At 46.0% G+C, this 10,203-nt stretch overlaps 1 protein-coding gene across 1 annotated transcript; it reads right to left on the reverse strand.

Annotated features, from left to right (window-relative positions):
* Positions 1–5,862: 5,862 nt before the first annotated feature.
* Positions 5,863–9,935, reverse strand: LOC6034163 (centrosomal protein of 97 kDa). Its single transcript, XM_001844467.2, has 9 exons — positions 9,758–9,935; positions 9,398–9,552; positions 9,066–9,326; positions 8,811–9,007; positions 8,363–8,751; positions 8,006–8,305; positions 7,757–7,948; positions 6,791–7,551; positions 5,863–6,730 (listed from the first exon to the last, which is right to left on the reverse strand). The coding sequence occupies exons 1-9, from the start codon at positions 9,759–9,761 to the stop codon at positions 6,242–6,244; spliced, it is 2,748 nt and encodes a 915-aa protein (XP_001844519.2). The 5' UTR covers positions 9,762–9,935; the 3' UTR covers positions 5,863–6,241.
* Positions 9,936–10,203: the final 268 nt, after the last annotated feature.

The following is a 10,203-nucleotide window of genomic DNA, read 5'->3' on the forward strand; positions in this document are numbered from 1 at the left end:
AGCATAGCTCAGTCACCGAATGCTGCTCGCTAACTGGGCTGAACGAAAAATAACGAGGGGACCACCGATGCATAATATTTTCCTGATGAAATATAAAAATAAAATTTAATAAAATTTACACACCAAATTTTTTGGCGGAAATTCAGTAAAGTTTTACTGAATTTTCATCTACTGAAATTTCAGTAAACGTTTCAGTAATTTGGATTTTACTGAATTCTCAGTTAACTGTTATTTGTCACTTTGACAGATGATTTACTGAAATTACAGTAAAATGGTTGGCAAAACAACTGAAATTTCAGCAAAAGAAACGTCATATTATTTTGTTGAAAATTCAGTAATTTTCTTGTGGCAGTTTGACAGATCATTTGCTGAAGATTCAGCAATCGTTGCTGGTATTTCAGTTATCAAAATTTGATCTTGCTTGTCATTGAAAATGTTTCCAGTACTGTTATTTATACATTAATTTCATCAATCGTCCAACCCTAAAAATCAGGTGGTTAGCATCGAGGCATTTGTTTTTAACATTTTTCTTACCTTGGTTTCTAAAGATCAAAATACAAAATTAAAAAAAAACACAACAACAGGATTTTCTCTTGGCAGCATCCAAACAATAAGTCATAAGTGACATTTCAGTTTGACGGATATGCAGTTAATGATTTTTCCGCAATGTTTTTGTTCATTACCGAATTTCAACAAAAGTGATGATTACTGAATCGCATTCAGTTAATTATTTTAATGAAATTGCAATCCAAAATTTGCTGTGTATTTACAAAACTATTATTTTTCATATTTCTTTAATTGTGACTTGAAATTAAATAAAAGTTTGAAAAATGTTTTTGATTTTATTTATTGAACATGTTTTTTGCATCTATTAACCCCTCGGTCATTTCGGTTTGGCTTTGGTTTTTTTTACGTTTGTCTGCTTTTTAACTGGGCTACAGCCCAGTTATCGAGCGCCTAGTTAAACAACGCCCAGTTACCGAACAACTACTGTAGATTGAAACAGTGAAAGGAACCTTAAATTTAATGTTAGTTCCTTAGGAAGAATTGAATGAATTAAAATTGTATAATTTTCAAAGAGTATGCTTAGGATACCCGACTTTTTGACAAAAAATCACAAATTCCCGACTTGAATGGCCAGGGCTACCCAGTATTTTAGATAGCTCAAAGATTAAAGCAATCAAGAATTAAAAATAATATTAAAAAATTTCAAAAATTAAAAAATTAAAATTTAATTAATTATTAATAAATAATTAATAATTATTATAAATAATAATTTAATTAAATTAAAATTTTTAAAGTTTTTTTTAATTAAAAAATAGCAATTGTCAAATGCATTGAGATTTTTTTAGTTCATTGTCAAGTCGGTCGCTCAAGTCGGCCAGGAGGAGGAGTTTAGACCGATTATTGGGAGGTTCAGCGCTCACCAGCAGACGAACGAGAACGGCCTACGACTCATCGATTTCGCTACCTCCCGAAACATGGCCATACGTAGTACCTTCTTCCAGCACACCTCCCTATACAAGTACACCTGGAGATCACCAAACGACACGGAGACGCAAATCGACCATGTTCTCATCGATGGTCGGCACTTCTCGGACATAATCGACGTCAGAACCTACCGTGGCGCTGACATCGACTCGGACCACTACCTGGTGGTGGCAAAGCTGCGCCAACGCCTGTCCGAGGTCAATAAGATCCGGTACCGTCGCCCGCAGCGGTATAACCTGGAGCGACTCAAGGACCATGAGGTCGCTACCCAGTACGCGCGGGAACTCGAAGCTGCGTTGCCTGACGAGGGTGAGCTCGACGAAGCCCCTCTGGAGGCCTGCTGGAGCCATATGGAAGCAGCCATCAACGCAGCGGCATCGAGCGCCATCGGGTACGTGGACCGAGTTCGACGGAACGGCTGGTTCGACGAGGAATGTCAGGCGATTTGGGACGAGAAGAAGGCAGCGCGGGACAAGTGGCTGCTGCACAACACCCGTGGGAACAAGGAGTCGTACAAACAGTTGCGAAGACAGCAAACCCATCTCTTTCGGGACAAGAAGCGCCGCCTGGAAGAGTTGGAGTGCCAGGACATGGAACAGCTGTATCGCTCCAACGAAACGCGTAAGTTCTACAAGAAACTCAGTCAATCCCGGACTGGCTTCATGCCGCGAGCCGAAATGTGCCGGGATAAGGACGGAGGAATCTTGACGGACGAGCGTGAGGTGATCGAAAGGTGGAAGCAGCACTTCGACGGGCACCTGAACGGCCCAGAGGCGGAGTACCAGGGCGACGGGAGAAACGACGTCAGCGGTATGGTGGACGGCGAGGACGAGCCAGCACCCACGATGAGGGAAGTTAAGGATGCCATCAAGAAGCTGAAGAACAACAAAGCAGCGGGTAAGGATGGTATCGGTGTTGAACTCATCAAGATGGGCCCGGACAAGCTGGCGGCCTGTCTACACCGGCTGATAGTCAAGGTCTGGGACACAGAACAGCTACCGGAGGAGTGGAAAGAGGGAGTAATATGCCCGATCTACAAGAAGGGGGACAAGTTGGAATGTGAGAACTATCGAGCCATCACTATTCTCAACGCGGCCTACAAAGTGCTGTCTCAGATCATCTTCTGTCGTCTGTCGGAGCGAGCAAAGGATTTCGTTGGGCCGTACCAAGCCGGTTTTGTGGAGGGGAAATCGACGACGGACCAAATCTTTTTGCTACGCCAAATCCTCCAAAAATGTCGCGAGTACCAAATCCCGACGCACCACCTGTTCATCGATTTCAAAGCCGCGTACGACTCGGTCGATCGCGAAGAGCTAAGGAAGATCATGTACGAGAACGGCTTTCCCGGGAAGCTGATCAGACTGGTGAAATCGACGATGGACGGGGCGCGGTGCAGCGTGAAGATTTCGGGAGCGATGTCCGACCCGATCGAATCGCGCAAGGGACTGCGACAAGGCGACGGTATCTCCGGCCTCTGTTTCAACATTGGGCTTGAAGGTGTTATGAGGCGGGCGGGCTTCAACATGCGGGGCACGATTATCAACCGATCCAGCCAGTTCATCTGCTATGCCGACTACATGGACATTGTCGGCAGGACGTTCGAGGAGGTGGCCAGGAGGTACACCGAATTGAAGCGGGAAGCAGAGAAGGTTGGATTGAAGGTGAATGTTGCGAAGACGAAGTATCTGCTGGCAGGAGGAACCGAGTCCCTTAGGACTCGCATAGGACCGAGCGTGACGATCGGCGGTGACGAGTTCGAGGTTGTGGAGGAGTTTGTGTACCTCGGATCGTTGGTTACGTCGGACAACAACTGCAGCAGAGAAATTCGGAGGCGCATCATCACCGGTAGTCGTGCCTACTACGGACGCCACAAGACCTTACGGTCTGGTCACCTTTCCCGGCGTACAAAGTGTACCATGTACGAAACGCTGATAAGACCCGTCGTTCTCTACGGGCACGAGACGTGGACGATGCTCGAGGAGGACCTGCAAGCGCTTGAAGTTTTCGAACGGCGAGTGCTTAGGACGATCTTTGGCGGCGTGCGTGAGAACACTGTATGGAGGAGAAGGATGAACCACGAGCTGGCGCAACTCTACGGCAAGCCAAGTATTCGGAAGGTCGCCAAGGCTGGCCGAATCCGGTGGGCCGGACACGTCGCAAGAATGCCGGACGCGCTGGATGCGCGCCAACCGAACCAGACTATCAATCCGGTGAAGTTGGTGTTTAATTCGGAGCCGGCTGGAACGCGGCGGAGGGGGGCGCAACGTGCACGGTGGTTGAACCAAGTGGAGGAAGATCTGGAAAGTGTGGGAGTTCCGCAGCGGAATTGGAGAGTAGCAGCCCAGGACCGAGTCCAGTGGCAGCGCATCTGGAGACAGCTCATGACCCGGAGGTTGTACGAGCAGTAAAAGTAAGTAGTGAAATTTGTTGTTAAAAAATATTATTTGCTGGGAGACGATCGTAACTCATTTGATATAATGGTACGAGCGTGATCTTTCGTTGAAAAAAAAAAAAGGTAGGTGAAAAAATCTCGTTTTCACGTCACGTCATGATTTATTCGTTTTCGTTTTCGTTTTCGTTTTACGGAGCAAGGTGGGGGACGCGGCCTCAAGTCAGTCCAAGTCCGGTTTCTTGTGGAAAAAAGGGTAGTGGACGAACTAGTATTGCATACCAAATGAACACCACCGGAAGATATAGGGGATCGGGAGGGGGGAGGTGAAAGAAAATTAGTGTTGATGTGAGTAGTAAGAACTTGGATGATTTGAGCAGTTACGGTAATCTAAGTTTAACACTGAATAAAGAAAATCTGAAATTGTGATTCAAAGTAAGAAGGCCCGGAATAAATTAAATTATTAGTTAATTAAATAAGAAAATGTAACTAATCGGAGATCTATACAAAAGAAACCTATGATGTATTCCAAATTTAAAGGAAATAAAAAATACTAGAGAAAAAAAGATGAAAACTAACTGCCGACCTGTCACGTCCGTCAATAGACAAATCCAGCGAAAGCTCAACGCTGCTTTTTGATGGTGAGAGATTTGACAGCTCCCATACTAAATGTCTCGATTTTCATACTTTTTGTTAATTTTCTTCTAAAATAAAACACTTAACATATGAAAACTATATATTTTTGGTGCCCAAAATTCCTGCTGAATCGAATGGTGTACTTATCTCAATTGCAAATTTTTCGAACAGTTTTTATTTTAATAATATTCTAGACACATTTTGTGCACCTAATCAATCAATACTTTTATCATAAATAATCATTTTATTGCTTAAAAATTGAATTTTCCTGAGCTCCCTTATTCAAATACATGGAAGCTGTCATTTCTAACACCATTGGCCACCTAGCGGCCATTTCAAACTGGATACGTCTATAGTCTTGTCGTACATTACAACTAGAAACAGATCTGCCAATGAAATGTTACACTTCGTTCAAATCAACTAATCATTTAAGTCCAATTATTCATCTACGGAAAACTATCTAACTTTAATCAACAACCTAAACTAAACTGTCTGAAAGTAAATTTAATCTCAAATCCCCGAATGTTTTATTATAACGCCAAATAAGGTAATAAGGATCTTGTTTTTAAACCAGTCTTGCCGCTTCCAAAAACCAATAAACATAAATGAACAGTTCATAAGTTGAACACTAGTAATTAAGACGACTATTTCATGCCATTCATTTCATTAGGGCATAGAGCTTTGCAAACAAGAGTGCATCTCTATTATACCTTATGTAAACTGTCATTTGAGTGAAGGAGACACACTCCTGTTCACAAAACCCATGCGCCCTTTTGAAATGTTAGGCTCCATTTGATCGTCAAGGCTCCAGTAGACCCTCGATTCGCAACAATGGTCGATACAACCATAATCCGAAAACCGTTAGTTCAACAGATTAACGAATTTTGTCCGATATCATCGCACTATTGATTGACCGAGACTCTATGGATTTTTTGACATATCAAAATGCTACGTAATAATATTTTTTTTAAAAATAAATTTCAAAATCTATTCTATCCTACAATGCCTAGAAGAGGCCTCTGTTTCTGTTGTGAGTAAGCGCTGGTTTCAGAGTTCATTTTTCAATTTAAAAGGGGTGGGAGACGACTAATTTGCTTCATGAACTCCTACTCGGCCTTGGGACCACCTCTTAAGACACTGATGGCTCCTAGCTAGGAATTAAACCTAGACACAGCGTCGAGGCCCACTTCGCATGGCAAAAATGTTGGCTGGGGGGAAGTGATATTATCACGAAATTTTATTTTAAAGCCAACATTGCTAACGGCGTCGAGGTCCTTACTCATGCCCAAGGTTTTCACGTCACGTCATGATTTATCGTGGAAAAAGAAGAAAAAAAAAACGAAAAATTAGGTTAAGTATTTAATTGATTTCAAATCTAATACTATTGGAGAGCTAACCATTAAAAAGCAACAAATTTCACACTACACGTACGACAACTAGACTATTTAAATCACATTTGAGGGGAATGTGAGTTTCTGTTTGCATTTCACCTCTTCCATCGCTTAGTTATTTCTCTAATGAATATAATCTAGTCCTTGCTGCAAACTGAATATCAGTGCTCGCGAAAAATCTTTTCACTTAAAATTAATCAACAAAATAAAAGTAAAATCGCCTTTTCGAAGCCACGTTCTTCACGCACGTTACGCCAATTTACGAGAGACAAAAACTTACACAGTACGGTACGCGATTCCTTGCTAGCTCGGTGTTCTACAAAAGCATCAAAGTTTAGTTCTGCGACTCCGACGGCTCCTCCTCCACCGCCACCACTTCCTCCTCCTCCTCCTGCAACTCCTTCTCGTCCTGCTCCTTCTGCTCACCATCATCGTTCTCCTCGGTATCGCCCGGATCGGCTTCAATCTCCACAACCGCCTCCTCCTTCGTTTCCGCTTCCGTCTCCTCGACGATGGGCTGCCCGTCCTGGGAGGTAATTTTGGGCGACGTCTCCGACGAACTTATCGGCAGCGTTGAGGGACGGGCCAGTTTGGACGAGGAGGACGAGCTTCGGAAGGGGAACGCCGGCAGCTGCTCGACCTGGGGCGTGTGCACGGCCACGATTTCCGTTTGCGTTTCGCAGCTGTCCTTGAGGTTGGCCTCGGAGGCGGTGGAGAGGGTTGCGGCGGCGGCGGCTGCCGGGTTGGGTGCACCTTGCGGCATGTTGGCGAAGAACTGCATGCAGTTGACGATGTCCTTGACCGAGGTTTGCAGCTGCTGGACCTGAAGTAAGAAGCATGTTTAGGTAGTTTTTAGGAATTCAGAGATGCAACGAAGACTTACCTGGTTCATCAGCATCGAGCACGTCTTGGTCAGGTCCTGAACCACAAGCACCGAGCTGTTTTCGTTGTTGATCACGTCCAACTTCATCGTGTCGGTCGTGCCGTTGGCGGCCTGCGACGGCTGCATGGCCGAGACCTTCTTCCACAGCGCGTTGATGGCTTGCATCTGCAGCTGCTGGATCTTCCGCTCGTTCTCCAGCGCCGTCTTGGTCATTTCCATGTCCTTAGTCAGCTTCACAATGTAATCCTGGGTGCGCTTCTTCTGCAGAATGTCCGCAATGTTCTGGCCGTGCTTCCGGCTCATGTAGCCGCGCCAGATCTTCTGGATCAGAATGGCCGAATTTTCGGTGGTTTTGTTGTTCAAGCTGGCGGCCGCAGCCGAGTCGACGCAGTCCTTCTCCTTGGGCTTGCCGGCGCCGCCGGAAAACGCCTGGCAGACCTGGCTCTGCTGGGCCACCTTGTTCCGGATCGTCTTCAGCTTGTCGATGTTGATCGCTTCGCTGTCCTCGTCGGAGCTGACCGCGTTGCTCGAGCCACCGTCCGGCGGGGTTGCCTGGACCGAGTGCTGTTGCTGCTGCTGCTTCGGTTGGCGCGAGTGCTGGTTATTTACGGCGTTGTTGACCATGGTCTTCCGGGGGGACAGCGACGGCGAGGAACGTTCGCTGCTCACGCTGTTGCTGGTGCTGTTGTTCGTTGAAGTGCTGCGCTTTTGTGGCCGCGGGCTGGACTTGCCGGTGGGAATGCCTCCGGAACGGGAATTATCTGCAAGTGGGGGAAGGTTTGAGAAATTGAACGGAATTCTATGAAAATTGTACTCTTTAGAAGGATTGTAAACGTAAACATTGTCAAACTTGAAGCTTGTTATCGTTGACAGATCGTTCAAAGCCTACTTCGGTAAGAGTCCTTTATCAAACTTTAATACCCGACCAAAAGTAATTCAACAGTTTACTGTTAATTTTACGGTTACCTTTGGTTTTGATCGCCTTTGGAATCTGCGGCGTCTGAGGCTGCGGCTGGTTTGCGCAGTTCTGCATGTTCCGCTGCACGATCGTCGTCGGGCCGCAGTCCGGGCTCATCAGAGACTCCGGCACCGGCAAAATCTTAGAGGCGGCCGCCAACGGTCCGCCCATGATGATCTGCGTCGACGCCGGCGGTTGATCTAGAATGAAGATCCTTGTAGAATTTTTGATCATTTCAAAGATTTGCCTAAACTCACCGTTGTACAGATTCGAGTTGGTCTGCTTCGTCAGGATGATGCTCTCGTGCATCGACGCGTTCATCGCGTTGTTTCCGCTGGTGTTCAGCATGGTCGGATCCAAGCTCTGCGTCATGATGTTGCTGCCGTCCGAAGTAATGTTATCAATCAGCGACTTGGTCAGCTCAAACAGCTGGCTCGCGCCCCCTCCCGAGGTGTTGTTCTCCATGTGGCTGGAAGTCATCAGATTGTTGGAAGTGTTCCCGTGGTAGCTACTCGACATCGTGTCCGGCGAGTTCTGACGACCGCTGAGGCGAGTCACTACAAAATAGAAAAATCTCAAATAATATTCAAACAACTTAAACTCTTCAAACCAACCCCTCGGCGACTGTATCCGACTCGTTTGCCCTTTCCGCCGCAGCGACGACGGCGAGTTGTTCACCGGGGTGGCCGATCCGTCGCCACCGCCACCGCCGCCGCCTCCACCCGAGTTCTGCTCCTGCAACTGGCGCTGGTGCTGTTGGGCTTTGCTCAAGATCAGCCTCAACTTGCGCTCGTTCTCGTTTTCCAACGCTTCGCCCGACAGCGGACACACCGTGCTCAGATACCGCGCCAACGCGGTCTGCTCTCCGACCCGGAACTGGCGCCCGCGACCCTGACTATAAAGCCACTCGGCCTTCAAGCTTTCGATCGCCGTCACGACGAACCCGTCGATGGCCTTCACGCTCATGCACCAGTTCAGCACGAACGGACGGTAGTCGAAGCCACTAAAAGAGGTCAAATTTGGAAAAGTTTCTCGAACTGCGGTTGTGTTTAGAAAACTCACATCGAATTGCCCGTCATCAGCACGCACGGATTGTCCGAAATCGTGATGCTGTTGAGATTGTTCAAATGGCTCAGCGTGCAGATTTCGTTCAAGTCGGAAATGTTGTTCTTGGCCAGCGTGAGCGTCTCCAGCGACAGTGGCAAGTACTTGTCGCACTGCCTCAGATGAGCGATGCGATTTCCGTTCATGTAGAGTTCCTGAAAGTATGTTAAGCTTATGATAACTGAAGAACTCAAAATATGCTCTATTTCAAACCTTCAAATTTTTCAAAAACGAAATGTCGGAAATGATTCCGATACTGTTCTCCGAAAGGTTCAAATACTCCAAATTCCCGTTCGTGTTGAGATGCTCGATGGTTTTGATGTTATTTCCTTCCAGATTCAGATGGGTCAAATGGACCAAATCCTTCAACCCTTCGATGGTCAATATTCCGTTGTAGGACAGGTTCAGCTCGCGCAGACAGTGCAACCTGCACACGCCGTACATCCGCAGCAGCTGGTTCTTGCAGAGGGACAACTTAAAAAAAAACAAAGAAAACAAAATCAATAAACACGCAATAATTAAACACAAATTTACGTCCCATTTACCTTTTCAATCTTAAGATACGAATCGATATTGTCGATTTTCTGCAGCTCGTTGTCGTCCAAAATCAACACTTTGAACTGCTGAGCATCGTCCGACTTTGGAATCTTCTTGAGACATTTCTTCGCCAGGTCCAGCTTTTGCGAGTCGACTTCGATTTCTGCCGGAAAAGTGAAAGGAAAAACTCGCATGAATTTTCAATGAGCCTTTGAGGGTGAGGGTTGAAAATGTTTTCCAACATTTTTCTTCCCTCAAAATCCAACCCAAATCAAAAGATCGTCACTTATCCCCACGTTCAACGCAAAACCCGCGCTACCCTCTAGAAATTAACGACAAATTCAGCTGAAAAATAAACGCATATTTACCCATTTTTGCAAATTTTAAAACTTGCACAACACACACTTTTCTCTTGCGGAAACGTCAAAAATTATCCTTCTGTTTTGCACTTGGCACCGTTCTCGCCTCGCACATCCTTTTGTGTTCGTCCTTTATGCTCCTGCGTTTTATGCTGCCAACGCCACTTGCTTGTGCGAATGGGTGGAAAGTGGGTGGGAGGAGCGCGGTAAAAACATTTGAATGCCAGTGCTGCCAGTTTGGGTCTGCTTTATCGACCTGCTCGCGTGCGATGTTTTTAAAATGGCGCGCGCGTAAATCGTACACGATCATATGAATTTACTTGAAAGTGGGTTAATAGATTTGCAACTTAAACTTTAATTCCGCTCTACACACACAACAATATTACTGTACACGCAAAGCCGACATTAGTCTTTTAAGACTTAAAATTAGGCTTTATCGAACCTAACCGTGTTAA

This window comes from Culex quinquefasciatus, chromosome 2 (genome assembly GCF_015732765.1).
Source record: "Culex quinquefasciatus strain JHB chromosome 2, VPISU_Cqui_1.0_pri_paternal, whole genome shotgun sequence".
Taxonomy (NCBI): domain Eukaryota; kingdom Metazoa; phylum Arthropoda; class Insecta; order Diptera; family Culicidae; genus Culex; species Culex quinquefasciatus.

What these genes read in the sequence shown, in the direction of transcription:
- LOC6034163 (XM_001844467.2), bottom strand. An exon ending in CGTATCTTAAGATTGAAAAG is followed by an intron (nt 9,327 to 9,397) that starts GTAAATGGGACG and finishes TTTTTTTTTAAG; the next exon opens with TTGTCCCTCTGCAAGAACCA. An exon ending in CTGATGACGGGCAATTCGAT is followed by an intron (nt 8,752 to 8,810) that starts GTGAGTTTTCTA and finishes GACCTCTTTTAG; the next exon opens with TGGCTTCGACTACCGTCCGT.